Source organism: Drosophila rhopaloa, unplaced genomic scaffold (genome assembly GCF_018152115.1).
Source record: "Drosophila rhopaloa isolate 14029-0021.01 unplaced genomic scaffold, ASM1815211v1 contig_155, whole genome shotgun sequence".
Lineage (NCBI taxonomy): Eukaryota > Metazoa > Arthropoda > Insecta > Diptera > Drosophilidae > Drosophila > Drosophila rhopaloa.
The window spans coordinates 5,947,225-5,962,067 of NW_025335034.1; the positions used below are offsets into that span (position 1 = coordinate 5,947,225).

The following is a 14,843-nucleotide window of genomic DNA, read 5'->3' on the forward strand; positions in this document are numbered from 1 at the left end:
AATAGTGCTTAGGGACCCATTCTTTTCCCACGAACCTGGGTTTTAATATTTTTATATAATGGATTTTGTTATTGTATGGAAATGGGGGGTGGTTTTGAAAAAAATGGAACTGCGTTTTTAAAAATGAGAGTCCCCCTTACATGCATACATAATAAATGTACATCCAATTAAGTAAAGTAAGATTTTCTAAAGCTCCGATGCTCCGTGGATTACATTTTAAGCATTGATAAAAGAACGGTCTTAAGGTGATAAAAGTTAAGTAGGTCTATCTGAACGTTTTAAATTTGAGGATACAAATGAACTTATAAGTCCACTTAAAAACGACACTGTGGATAAGGATGGTAAGGATTTTCTATGGGTTTTATATTTGGACAATCAATCCGACCTACCAAATTTCATAAGGATCGGCAGACTATATCCTATAGCCGCCATATAACTGATTGATCGGAAATGTCATAGCTTTGGTGGTTGTAAAGTTAGGAAGTTGGGATTTTCTATGGGTTTTATTTTTGGGCAATCAATCCGACTTACCAAATTTCATAAGGATCGGCCGACTATATCCTATAGCTGCCATATAACTGAACGATTGGAAATGCCATAACTTTCGTGTTTTTAAAGTTAAGAAGTTGGTATTTTTTATGAGTATTAAGAATGCATCATATGAATAATTTTGTAGAATATAATTTACAGAATATTCTGCAAGGGTATTTCAACTTCGGCTCCGCCCGAAGTTAGTTTTCCTTTCTTGTTTTGAATTTTTCGATTGTAAAGGAATTAAAGTAGTCATTCAGTAGTCTTACATTTAATAGCAAACAGTACAGGAATTAATTATCAAACATCAACAATGTGTCTACTAGCCACCATTTATAACAAACAGAGGGACTAGCTAGTCGATCTAGCCATGTCCGTCCGTCCGTTTCTACGCAAACTAGTCCCTCAGTTTTAAAGCTATCTGCTTGAAACTTTCCCAAAAGTTGTCTTCTATTGCAGGTAGTATATAAATCGGAACGAGCCGGATCGGGCGACTATATCATATAGCTGCCATATAACTGAACGATCGGAAGAGCCATAACTTTGGTGTTTTCAAAGTTAGGAAGTTGGGACTTTTTATAAGTATTAAGAATGCATTATATGAATACATTTGGAGAATATAATTTACAGAATATTCTGCAAGGGTATACAGTGACAAACTTAATTATTGGCACAGCAAGCATGTTAAACTTTGAGGCTATTTATACCCGTTACTCGTAGAGTAAAAGGGTATATTGTATTCGTGCAAAAGTATGTAACAGCTAGAAGGAAGAGTTTCCGACCCTATAAAGTATATATATTCTTGATCAGGGTCACTAGCCGAGTTGATATAGCCATGTCCGTCTGTCCGTCTGTCCGTCTGTCCGTCTGTCCGTCTGTCTGTCCGTCTGTCTGTCTGTCTGTCCGTATGAACGCTGAGATCTCGGAAACTATAAAAGCTAGAAGATTGGCATTCTGCATGCAGATTCTAGGAGTTCCTACGCAGCGCAAGTTTGTTTCAAAAATGTGCCACGCCCCCTTTAACGCCCACAATCGCTTATATACGATTTTAAAAATTTAAATATTTCGGAAAAGTAAAAATGCAGTTTTATTGTGTTTATCAATACCTATCGAAATGTAGAAGAAATTTTTCAAATCGGACCATTCGTTAAAAAGTTATGCGTGATCAAAGTTTCTATCTCCATCTCCCTCGCACTCCCTTTACTTGAGTAACGGGTATCTGATAGTCGGGGCACCCGACTATAGCGTTCTCTAAAATAACTAAAATAATTAATCACGATTCCCAATAGTTTTAAAAAGTAAACATATACGAAGACAATTAAATTATAGACCCTCGCAAATATTTGTACAAATAAGAAAGAAAACAATGTAATATTTACCAAGTAGTTTTGTCACACTAAAATCTGTGGACTCATTCAGCAATAAGCTAAAGCTCCGATGTCGACGCGCAACTCTTTCATAAAGTGCACAGCTACGACATTATTTATTATCTTCGTGCATTTCATACGCCTCAGATGTATTTGAGCGACTGCACTACATGCTTTAAATTTATTTGTGCACAATCGTGAGAAGTGGTCCACTTATATATCACTTTCGGCATTTTAGAAAAGGCTTTATTTAATTTCACAACTCCAAATGATTGGTGGTAACACTTTAGCCAACATATCGATCTTTAATGACACTATCGATTATAAATAAATTCACGATCATATTACATAACCATCGGCAAAAAAAAGAACAAGCACCGATATTTTCATGCCAAAATGCATATTTTTTTGCAAAACAAACCGTTGATGTCGCAAATACATTTAAAGCTAGAATATGCTAGATAAATTTTAAAATAAGCTATATTTCAACCTATAAGCTAGACGCAAATATTACAATTTTCCCAGTTCCAAATATGCTAGAACTAGCTTATAATATGCTAAACTGGCAACACTGCACTATGGGGCCAACGACCACTTTTGTTGGCCAAAACCAATTCTCAATAAGTCGTTAAAACCAAAAAAGTTGTTTTAGGATACATTAACAGAAGACCAATCTGCAATGTTGCGTTTCAGGAATTCCGATAGAGTGCGCTTCTGTTAAGATAACAGCTGTTAAATCGGATATTTAAGATGAAGGCCTCGTGCTTTTAAAATTCGACTTACATATATTGCAGTTTATAAGTGTTTAAAAAAACAGTTTATAAGCGTTCCAAAAAATTTTGTGATATGAATTCGATGAATGGTTATGTGTACTAAGTGTTTGTGTGATTAAACGATTGAAATCTATCTGTTGTCTTTGTACTTAAATGTTAAAGTGAGTTGTCTAAAACGCGTTTTTTGATTAGAAAATTCCGAAATTAAATTTTTAAGTACAACCTTAAGTTTTGCAGCATAGACAGTAGTTTCGTCGAAGATAAGAATATTTTTTATGTTCCATGAAATATTGGACTTAAATCCGAAGAGCATGAGGTTTAATAGCAGGTGCCTTTTTTATACTTTTCAATACAATTTGTTCAATCCAATTTTTGTGCAATGTAAGCACCTTTTTTGTGGAACGAAGAAGATTTTTTTGCTTATTTAATTCTAGCCACAAGCAGATATAGAAAACAGTCAAGCTATCACATAGGTGTATTTGTAAAGTTTATAATAAAAAAAAAAATAATTAATGCGACTATCTTAAAAAACAACAAAGTTGAATAAATCGATCGTATGGCAGCTATGGGATATATTTGTTCGGTCCTATTCTTTTTAATATATATGTTGCCCAAGGATACCAAAAATCGATTGGTAATGTTTTATCTCGATATCTTTTAAATTGACCAGGTTATTCATCTTGGCCAACAAAAGATCTCGTTGGCCCCATAATGCACTGCTTGTACGATAACTACTTCGCTCTTCTATCCGTATCCGTCCACATTGTACCTGTATCCGAAGCAGCAAACATAATTTTCATTTAACAACGCCACCTATGCTAAGTTTCTATGAATAATTTAAAACTAATGCCGCCCTGGTTTTTGTGATGGTACCCAACAGAGCATTCGGCTTGATTATAATTTGTTAAGTTGAACTTAACAAATCTGATATCTGATGAACCAATAAAAAACGTTAAAAAACGAAATTCGCATAAAAACTTATTCTAAAAATCACAATCCAACTACGCTCATCTCAATGCTTTCTTATTTAATAGTACAATTAATAATACGTATCGTATAGTGAGTGGTGAGAATAAATTGCGGTTATAAAACGACAATCACATGCTGATGTGTAAGCACCGCCACCTATAGGTCGTACAAAACTTAAACGGCCCCGCTTTCAATACGATTTCCCAATTCGCTTTTCTGCGTATTTTAATTAAAGTACAAACTTACCGTCGTCTAACTCTGAAACTGAGAGCCTTAAAAGATATATAGTCTTTCACGTTTTCATAGCGCCATTTCCTTTTCCGCCGGAAAAAAGTTATTATATTTACTTTTTAAGAATCGGAGATTAATGTCAAGTTATGCTTAGTAATTTTGTCGATCTACATCTTTTTGTGTTTTCATTATTGATTATTAAAAGAAATGAAATGCTTGTAGATTTTAAAGTTTTCATAAAAGCGTATTCTCATTAGTATTAAATTTATACGACCCAAAGGTGGCAGTGAATTGTCAAATAAGAAATTCATCATGTGGTCGTTCTTTTACTACCACATCTGCAGCTTTAAATCGACTAAAGTTACAAAGCGAATGATGACAGTCATGGAAACGATGTGTCGATTGCATTACAAAATTTGTAGCTTCAGTTCACAAGATTATTGTGTCTTGCCTTTATCTGGGAATTTATTTACTATTGTTTTTTTTCAATATAACTTATGATAAGCTTATCCAACCAAATTCCAACCGAATGTCTATGTGGGGTAATTATGCACACAATAACCAGGGCGGAACAATGGCATAGTAAAGCATAATGTTTGTTCTGAGATGGTAAATGTGCATCGGATAATAGGTATAGTGTAAGAGGTTACGGGTAATAAATCCAAGTAATTATCGTGTAGGTAGCAAAAGCGACACCTACTGCCGGAATTTTCAATTCGCTTCAGTTGGGGAATTCAATAAAGCATAGTAAAGACAACAACCATGAGGTAAATAGGCTGCCACATCCTGGAAGTGTTTTTGCATAACGGCCATCACTAACACCATTTCCAAAGACTTAAAGGAGTGTAATTTTTATTCAATATCTAAGTTAATATTTTAATCGTATTAGCTCTTTATATACCTTAGTTTAGGGCTTGGTCGTGCCCCTTTCTTTTAACAAGAAAAGTTAGCTACGCTTCATTGATATCACTCGCTTTCGTAAAATTGTAAAAACGATAACACAGGCTCTCTCGTGTACATCAAGTATAGTGAATACAGTTGCGCGGGGATTGCTTAAGTGTTTAAACTATAAGTGAAATAGAATAAATTTTATGTAAGAAAAATTTCTAACTATCGTAAGCGTCTGTAAATTGATTGTCAGTTTTCGGACCACATATTTCTACGAATATCGGAAAAAATGTCTCTAAAAATCTTATACAAGGCTGCCAGTTTAGCTATTTAGTTGCTAGATCTAGCAAATTTAAAAAAAATTGAAACCCTTTTTTTCGATTTGCTATTAGCAACACATCTAGCAACTTTTAATTTTGTTTGGCAATTTTAGCAACTTTCTAACAAAACTAGATATTTTTTATTTTTCCTTATCATTTTTAATTTTTTATACCTTTTCAAATTTACTGAACCAATTACGATTAAAAATGGTTTACAAAGATTTCTAAACTAATTTTTAACTCAGTGGTTCAATCTTATGAACACGTTTTATCACTCTTGTGCTGTGTTGTGTCGGTTAAGATGCCAAAATTTATAAACAACATTTTCGGGATGCCTGGCTGCGCGACGAGGAGTTTAAGGTAAGTATTCGGATTTAATTGAAGCTGACGAATTGGATAGTTTTATAAGAATTATGTTATTAAGTTTTATTTAATATGATAATATTCTGAAATTATGTTCCTTTCAATTTTATTTAGTATTTTTAGTTTCATATTTTTATTATTGTTAATTTTTGTTTTCTTTAAATATAAATATGAATCATATAATCATATTCATTAAGACAAAGAAAACTAGTTATTTATTTGTATTTTAAATTTCTATCCATTCCTTAAATATATCCATATTTAGTTTAAAAGTTAAGTGTTATTGATCTAGCATTTTTTTCGCTATTTTCAAAGGAATTTTAGCAATTTCTAGCAACTTTTTTTTCAAAATCTAGCAATTTTTGCTTGGGAGTTCCTGACAGTGCTTTTATTATTGCTGATATGGTTTCCAGAGGGTATTATAACTTTAATCAAATAAGTTTTCAACGTATCTATGAATATTCTTTGCCATCAGCCGAATCGATCTAGCCATGTTCTGACCGTCCATTTATCCGTTTCTCTTAATTTAAAAAAAAATAAAAAAATACAATTTTCGTAAAAGTCTTCTCTCGATTGCAGGTGGTATAAAAGTGGGAATTTAGCTTATATGGAAAATGTAATATTATATGACGACGACGGAAGCTAACTTCGGCAAGCCGAAGTTTTAAGTTTTTTTTTTTCATGTAAATTGCTTTTATACTGCAAAAATGTCATATAAAAATAGAAAAAAAGGGATACTTTCGCAGCCTTTTAAAATTTTTCCTACGGAAGCTATAAGATATAGACGTCTGATCGGCAAGCGCTTTTACCCTAATCAAGATATGCATAAATAAATAAGACTTGGAAAAATTTATGTCAGTAGCTTACACACTGCGCGAAATATTTTGATAATCATCAAATTTCACCCCATTGTTCCTATGGGAGCTATAGGATATAGACATCCGATCGGGACGGTTTTTAAACTTGATCTTCGTAAACTTGTTTTAGGACGACTGTGAAAGTTTCCGATCGCTAGCTTTTAAACTGAGCTCGCAAACGGTATTGAAACAGACGGACAGACGGACGGACGGACAGACGGACAGACGGACATGGCTATATCGACTCCCCTATTGATCCTTCACTGCGTTACAAACTTCTGACCAAAATTATAATACTCCCTGCAAGGGTATAAAAATTAGCCATAACTACATTCTTCTAAAACTTATAGACTTACAACTCGATATCGCCGTTAAAATAATACATTTTGGTAAAAGATTCAAGCTTAGACTACCTGAACGTAATCTTTCATTATTTTTAGTTTATTGTTCAAGATAGCTAAATTAAATTCGTTGGCCGAACCTAGCTTCCTTTCGTGATAGTTTATGGTATCGAATGATCACTGTATATATTTTAAAGTATATGAAAGTCCTTTCATAAGCCATCGACTTACACAGTGCACTATAATAACTACATACAATAATTCAAGTTTTTAGTTTTGAAATTAGTTGCTTAACACTTTAACACTTTTTTTAATATTGGCTTAAAAATTATATTTTTAAATTACATACTTTTATTTGTAAAAGAACGCTTATTAAATTATGTGTTTAGACAGTTTAAGAAAGTTGGAAAATCAGTAAATTTGTTGGTGTACTACAAAAATTAAGAAAGTTTTTTTATGGGACTGTCCATATAATTTTTTTGACCTCTAATTTGGTTAAATCCAGAATTTATCTATTTTGTTATATTAGAAAGCAAAAGGTTAATGAGTTAAATATAAATTGTAATGCATATGTAATTGCTCAGGAAAAATGTTTTTTCTACCCAATATTGTAACCGCACTCGGTTTTTATTAATTATTAATTATGTTAATACTTAAACATCCAGTAACTACCAGCCCGTTAAGTTTAAACTTAATTACAAAATTACAAAAGTACAGATCGGTTCATTCTTAATTCTATGTGGCATACTTTCGGGCGCCATGCTGACAGTGAAGGGAAAATAATTGTGCAGACTGCCTTACGTCTATTGTTTAGATGTTTATATATAATTTTAAATCAATAAGCTTAATAAATATGAAGAGGTATATTTGGTGCCAACTAATCTATAATTTAACATAGCGCAAGTGAGATGTAGAAATCTTATTTTAAAACAAACAAGTTTTTTTAATCTGATTCTATTTTTTTCATATCCCTATTAAGTATGAAATGACTTAATTATTATATTTAATTAATTATGAAATACCTTCCATAGAACTTTCGTTGTAATTAACGTTCTAAACATATAAGCGGTTCGTGGTATTTCCTAAACCCCCTTTCGAATGACAAGGGTTTCCTCCTCGAATTTACAATTTAAATGCATAACGAATAATGGTCAATAATCAAAATATTTCTTGACAGTCAATAAAGTTCCCTGAAAAGCTTTGAAAGACAATTGCATTTCTTTCGAGGGCGTGTCTCCATCAGTATTTCGACTGCCCGATCGAAATGCGTATGCTTATCTGATTTATTAGGGTTAATACACTCGCTGACTGGTTCAATGCATTTGTGGTCGGCTGAATGTATGGATGTGGATAATGAGTGCCCATTACCGCACTCGGCACTTGGGGAGCTCTTGGTTCTAATCGCACGGCTTGACCTTTTGGCCACAAGTGGAACTGGGAACTGCGGCCCACAAAAGGGCTAAGAGGCAGAAGAACAAATGGTGAAAACAAGAGAGAGCGCCGTACTGAGGCTAATCCCAGCTTGGAGAATCGCTGATGATGCTAAGCCGCTTGGATGATTCATGACAGCCTCATTACCAACCGGCAATCGCGGCTGTGGGAGGTTGGCCTCCGAGTCAGAGACCCTTTAAACTTAACCTTCAGGCCTCCAGCCCAGGCAAAATCGCTACCCGCAACTATACACAGGGGAAAAGCGTGCAATCAGAGCTGGAAAATATGGCAACATAAAATATTTTATTATCAAAAAGAGGAAGAAGCCAACACCGGTTTAGGTAAATGTACATAAATTATCCTAAAATCGTATAACCCCCACTTATTGGCTTTAAAATTGTTACAGTCAATTTAAATGAAACAAAGATACCTTTTCATTATTTTTACTTAAATTGTTGTGATACAAATTGCATCGATACAATGAAGCAAAACACTGTCAATTCCCATAGGTACTTTTTAATTATTCTACGCGTATTTTAAACTCAGTAGTTTTGCATTACAGATTTCAGGGCCCTGCGGAATTATTAAATTAAATTCATTTAAATTGCACTCTTTTTTTTTACCGTACAGCAATGATAACGCCGACAACCTGTCTACTACGCCCGACTTCTGGGGTGTGGCAGAAAGGCCTTTTGTTCGTGTTTCTTTCCCCAGCTCTTTCGCTGCATTTTCGTCGGGCTTTCGAGCGGACTTCTTGCTGGTTAAAATGGCTTGGACCAACGCAGCTCGAGCTCATTCCTCAGCCGAGTCGCGTGAAAGTTGGACGTAAAGTAAGCGCAGCCGAAGAAAGCAGAAGACGGCACAATCCGATTCTTTATTCAAGAACAAACAGTGAACTGGTTGGGGCCTGGCTCTTTGACCCACTTCTCCAGCCCGAAACGAAAGAATTTCCGCTCCAAAGTGAAACGGATTTTGTACTTCGGAGTTTGGATTTCGGCGTCTTAAATTCTTTCCCGACTTTTTCACTTTCGCTCGTAAAGAGCAGCCAGCTACGTCATCTAAGCAAAATTAGCATATGTATAACCATAACCCGAGCGAACTGAAGAGAGTCGCCGAAACGTGCTAATCAATTACGAAACTAGCGAAAAGTGAAACACAGCGCCCATCTATAATTTCTGATACTTGTACTTTCATGCAGACGAACCGAAAAATGTGCCGCAAGATTGGATTCATTTTGCTCGTCACCGTGCTGGGCACCACTTTTGCGCAGGAGCAGCGTAAGTAGCGACCTAACTATATAACAAGTGGCACCTATTTGGCGCGGCTTTCTAAGTTACATCAATCGACGCGCCGACTTTCCAGCCCGTCCTTAGACACGTCCACCGTCCAACTTGGCCTAAGTGGCCCATGGATTTGGCACTGATTAATTGCCCACCCCTGAGACGTGCCTCGGCAACAACGAAAGTCGGCTTATACCGGAGCTGGCCAAGGGGTTTCCAGAATAGCAATTGATGGCCACAGTAGCCGAGGTTAATAGTTCAGGCTCTGCCGTTCTTCTTACCGAATTAATTTGAGATAAATCATAAGGGCGGGGAAATACTTTAAAAAAGATTACTTGCACTGAGCTTTCATGTAAATGTTTCATAACTACCTTTTACTTATTCCAAGTCCAAGTTCTTTTAAAGGCAGACAGTCATGACTTACTTCAAGACTTACTTCTTAAAACTAAAATATAATGTACCTCTGATTTTAGCTAGATTTCTTGCGTTAACTTATTCAATCAAATATTCTAAATTAGATTGTAGGATACATTAAATGCATTCCTTTTCTTTCCATTTCCATTTCTGATTCCATTGCAAGAGTGCTCTTTACTTTAAATAAATAAAAAAAAAGAAACAGTCAAAAAGTGCAGGCATTCATAACGAATCCCAGGGAAACCTGCGCCGGAACCCGCACTTCTGATTTATTTTCACACAAACCCTCCCCGCCGAAACTGCGGTAATTAACCCGGCAATAAACCTGTCACCAGTTTTGTACCAACTCTGCGGCCATAGTTCAGCTCGAACATGTACACAACGACAATTTGCTGTGAGATCGGCGAGGTAATTGTGAACTTGAACCCACGTCAACTGACGCATTCACCTGGGAATCGCAATTATCGGGAGGAAAGCGAATCTTCAATTTCATTGTGAGCCCCTGTTGATTAATTTAGTCGCGCCGAGAGACAATGCCATCCATGAATAGGCAAAACATGACATTAGGAGACCACTGCATCCATTATTACAACCCATTGTCTCACCCTGCGAATGCAATACTTCCAGCCTACTACCTGCAACAATGTCCCCGGGATGAGGCCCAGATCAACGAATGCCTGCGGGAAAGTGGCAACAAGCTGGTCCACTACCTGCAGAAGGGCGTGCCGGAGTTGGACATCTATGAGGTGAGCAGCAGTCCTGAACTAAGAAAAAATAGATGCCGGATAAATGAAAACGGCAGATTTGATAAGCTTTTAAGATAAATTTAATAACTAAACAGTGTTCATGAATTTATACCAAGTGAAATGGTTTTAACATCTACTACTTTATAGTTTCTACATTTAGTTTTTAATTTTTAGTAACACAGTTTATTGAGGTTTCCAAAGAAGTCAGTGACAGTGACAATCCATCTATGTGTAAATTTAGATGGGGATGAGGTCAAACGCTTTGCAATTTATAAAGATCCCTGATTAAGTTCATGGCCAAAGAGCTTCTCTTAAAGATTTTGTACAGCTCTGTAGTTTTTGGAGTTTCCTCAATGATTTTCTACATCCTTATTAATTAAAGTTATTTACCTTAACAGATCGAACCCGTGATGATTGATGAGATCGGCATTGTGCTGGGCAGTGGCCCCGACGGATATCGTGCTCTTTTCCGGAATATTCAAGCCTACGGTGTGAGCAATATTACTGTCACCAATATCCGGTAAGTTATGCCTTTCCAAAGAACTAAAATAAACAAAGTTTAAGTTGTGCAGCGGCGTCAAGCCCTGACACTTTGATTAGCCAAATTATCTCAATCGGATCCTGGAACGCAAACATTTTTGTAGTGGAGTATTATTTTTAATTTTTAATGAGTGTTGCTGCCGCATAAAGCACTCCTCATAGCGTTCCCTGCATAAAATAATCAAATAATTACAAATCAGTATTGAAAGTTTCGCAGAATCTCTGTAAATTAGAATTGGCCGTAATTGACCTTTTATAAAATTTTCATTGTTAGCAACCGAATATGGAGTCAAAAAAGAACATTCTTTTTTAAAATGTGTTGTAGGGACATATCCAAAATTCAGCCCAGCTATAAAGAGGTGTGAAAGGATAATAAAACCCCTAAAAAACTTAGAAAATTATATTTTCTTCTAGAGTTATTTATTTCGGCTGTCTTATTTTGTCATACTTTTATCTTTAATTTTAAAACTCGTCTAACAAGTCGTTTTTTTCCTCCAACATCTGCAACCAATCAATTTGAACGAGGGTAAGATGGACATCCTTTGTCTTAATCAGCAAAGTGGAGGAAGACTGCATTTAAGAGTCTCAATGTTTTATTAAAAAAAAGGCTTCGATCCGCTTGTTAGTATAATTTAGTTGGCTGCTCATTTGCCTAACCGCCCAGTCCATCGGCCAGTGAGTCAATCAGTCAGTTGGCCATTCAATCAGAGTCCCCAGCACGCGATCGCCACTTAGCATTTGGTCAACATCGTGGGAGTTTATTTGAATGAGCGCAGTTTCCAATCATTTGGCGGGGTTTGTCATAGCCTCGTGAATACCCCATAGCTCATAGTCTTGATTTATGGACCAAACGTTTGGCACACGCTGGGAAATCTATTGAGCAATAGGCGATTTGCATTTCAATGGTTCTTCAACTTCTACTTGAACGTTTTATGTTTGCCCAGATCAATTTGCATCCGCCCGGGATTTTTAATAAAATATATTTTTGACGCGTAATTATTCGCAATAAAGTGTTTGCCCATTCTGGTTCTACTTATTCTAGAAACTCAAAGCCAATTTTTATCTGGAAATAGTCAGATATATTAACAGATGTAAATGTTTCGCTAGAAATTCGATTAATTCAGTTGTGTGGGAAGTTCTGTACAGCGGGGAAATCAGCCTAGAAAAGGCAATGGGCAATTATTGGCCGACAAATAATCTTCTTTATTGACGACTTGCGGTAAGTTTAAGTTAGACAACTTGTAGGTAGTTACTATTTATTTATTTTTTAAAACGTGGGGTAAAACTATGTCTCATCTTGTAAGTTTTTGAATTCAAGAACAACATTTTATTTTAATAAACATTTCAAAGAAGCTCCTCTCTTACAATTTGGCCTACTCTTCGACGGCCTCTGGTTTTATACGGCTCTTGAATTATGCAACACCCAAAGCCAAGAACACTTTTAGCTTAACTTTCCGGTATTTGGAACAACAACAAGTCCACCAACAATAGCAGCAGAAACAACATCAATTTGGCCATAGACACTTGCCACTCCATTGGCGAAAAATAAAAGAATCCACGCCAAGTGCCAGACAAACGAACATTAACAAATGCAAAGGCCCACAGATCGTTGACCAAGAAACGAGACAGAAAAGTGGGCCAACTATAAGTGGAGAGCAGTCTTTGGGCCGGTTCCGATATCGGTTTCGTTTTCTGTGGCTTTTTACCCTGACAAAGAGTACTCAAAACTATTCCTGCAAGTAGCTCTAAACTAATCGAAATTCATTCAACTCTTAACCAGCTTTTTTTGTATTTAACTAATTTTGAATTGTTATAGCAAAGATAAATCTCAAAGCAATTTTCTCAGAATGCCAAAATATTTGTTATATTTAATAATATATTAACATATTCCAAATATATATACCTATTTATCCTTGTTTTTGTTGATCAGCTTGTCCGATTTTAAAACAATTAATTTATTTAATAAAAAACGTATACTCCTGTTTTTTGATTGAATTAATATTTGATATTTAAAGATCGATTCACCAAAAAACGCTTATTTTACAGCTTTAAAATAAAGTCAGAACTATTGTTTTTAATTATTATTTAAAGTATTGGCTACTTTAACATATTGACCCGAAGACAGTACTGCAAGGGTATTCAGTATTTAAATTTGCATTCTTAGCTTCTTAGCTTAGTTTTTCCAAAACTACTGGTTCTAACCGAACTTGAAGTATTCTATTTGGCATCGAATTTAAAATTTAAGAGAGTTCAAGGCTAAAAAAAGATGCGACAAAAATCGTCGGCTCATCTCCGATGAAACGGATGAAATGGCAGTTTTTCGCTAGGCTCATTACTTCGAAGATTGTCACTGTCATTGCCATGAGAGGCGCACATTAATGCCCAGATCTCAACGTGTCTTTTTTGCAGCTCCGACTTGGACTCGCTGCAGTTCCAGCTGACGTGCGAAATACCTCGGATTCGCGTCAAGGCTCAGTACCGATCCACAGGTGTTCTGATCTTGGTGAAGGCCTCCGGGGCGGGCGACTACTGGGGGGAGTATGGTGGGTACATGGGCCTCTGGGCGGGATGACGCACTACTAATGACTCTCGATCTCGCAGAGGGCGTCAAGGCCAAGATCTACTTCAAGGCGGTGGCGAACGAGGGCCCCGATGGACGCACCTATCTGACGACGGACTCTGTCAAGATGGACTTCAACGTGAAGGAGATCCAAATGGGAGTGGACAACATCGCCAATGGCAATTCCGTCATACGTAAGTATTATGTGTTTAAGCAATGATATTATTATTATTATTATTATTATTATTATTATTATTCAATATATCCAAGCGATACATTTTAAATTGTTCATTTTACTTTCATCCTGTGACTGCACAAGATTCTAATATAAGCTTTAATGATATCAAATGGCACTTTCTTTTAAAAATATCAACATAGTTTATAAACTATAAACAAGGTTAAGATACGCATCGTTTAATGAATTGATGATACACTTTTTACATAAACCAAAAAACTAAAATCCTTCCACAGAGGCTGCCCTCAACCTGTTCATCAACTCCAACTCCCAGGAGCTGCTCAAGGAAATGAAGCCGGCGCTCAGGACCAAGCTCACCTTGGTCATCCGCAACTTCATGGATCGCATCTTCGCAAAGATCCCGCTGGACGAGTGGATCAACCTGAATTAGATTGTAGTTTCCCTAGTCTAAGTCCTAATTTATTGCACACAGTTCAAGCTAAATAAACCAAGTAAAGTCGATCTGTTATGGCATCTTCTCAAAATTGCTGCTGCATAACCAAAGCCACTGGTCACCATATCATCAAAGTCATTCAGCCCATCAGAGCGGCATTAGAGGCAGCTGGGATCGCAGGTATTATTAAAAGCACGTTAGCTGCTCCCGCATGTCACGCTAATTCAAGGCCTTTGAAATGTTGGGCAATGTGGAGAAAGGGTTCGTCAATTGCAGGAGTTAGACAAGCTTGCGCTTCAAAAACTATATAACTGTGGGTTTGAATTCGCTTTCGTAATATATAAAAAATAATTACATTTATTTAAAAAGAGCTCCATTGCAAAAACGAATGCCAAACCGAGAAAGATTGGTTCGCCGATTTTTAGATCCTCTCTACCAACGTCACTGTTTGCCTACTTATTCTGGATTTAATAAGCATTGTGCTTATATTATATTTCTGATCCATTAGCTTATCTCCATAAGGATAAATCCCAAATAATAGTTAGACCAACTCCTTATGACCAACGGGAAGCATAAACTATCAACACAAACATCTGAGCACAC

General features: G+C 36.1%; 1 protein-coding gene across 1 annotated transcript; it reads left to right on the plus strand.

Annotated features, from left to right (window-relative positions):
* Window positions 1-8,830: 8,830 nt before the first annotated feature.
* Window positions 8,831-14,308, plus strand: LOC108041813 (protein takeout). Its single transcript, XM_017119846.1, has 7 exons — window positions 8,831-8,901; window positions 9,270-9,348; window positions 10,393-10,511; window positions 10,910-11,031; window positions 13,461-13,594; window positions 13,653-13,805; window positions 14,083-14,308. Exons 2-7 carry the CDS (start codon window positions 9,282-9,284, stop codon window positions 14,235-14,237), a joined length of 750 nt encoding a protein of 249 aa, XP_016975335.1. The 5' UTR covers window positions 8,831-8,901; window positions 9,270-9,281; the 3' UTR covers window positions 14,238-14,308.
* The last annotated feature ends 535 nt before the right edge of the window (window positions 14,309-14,843 follow it).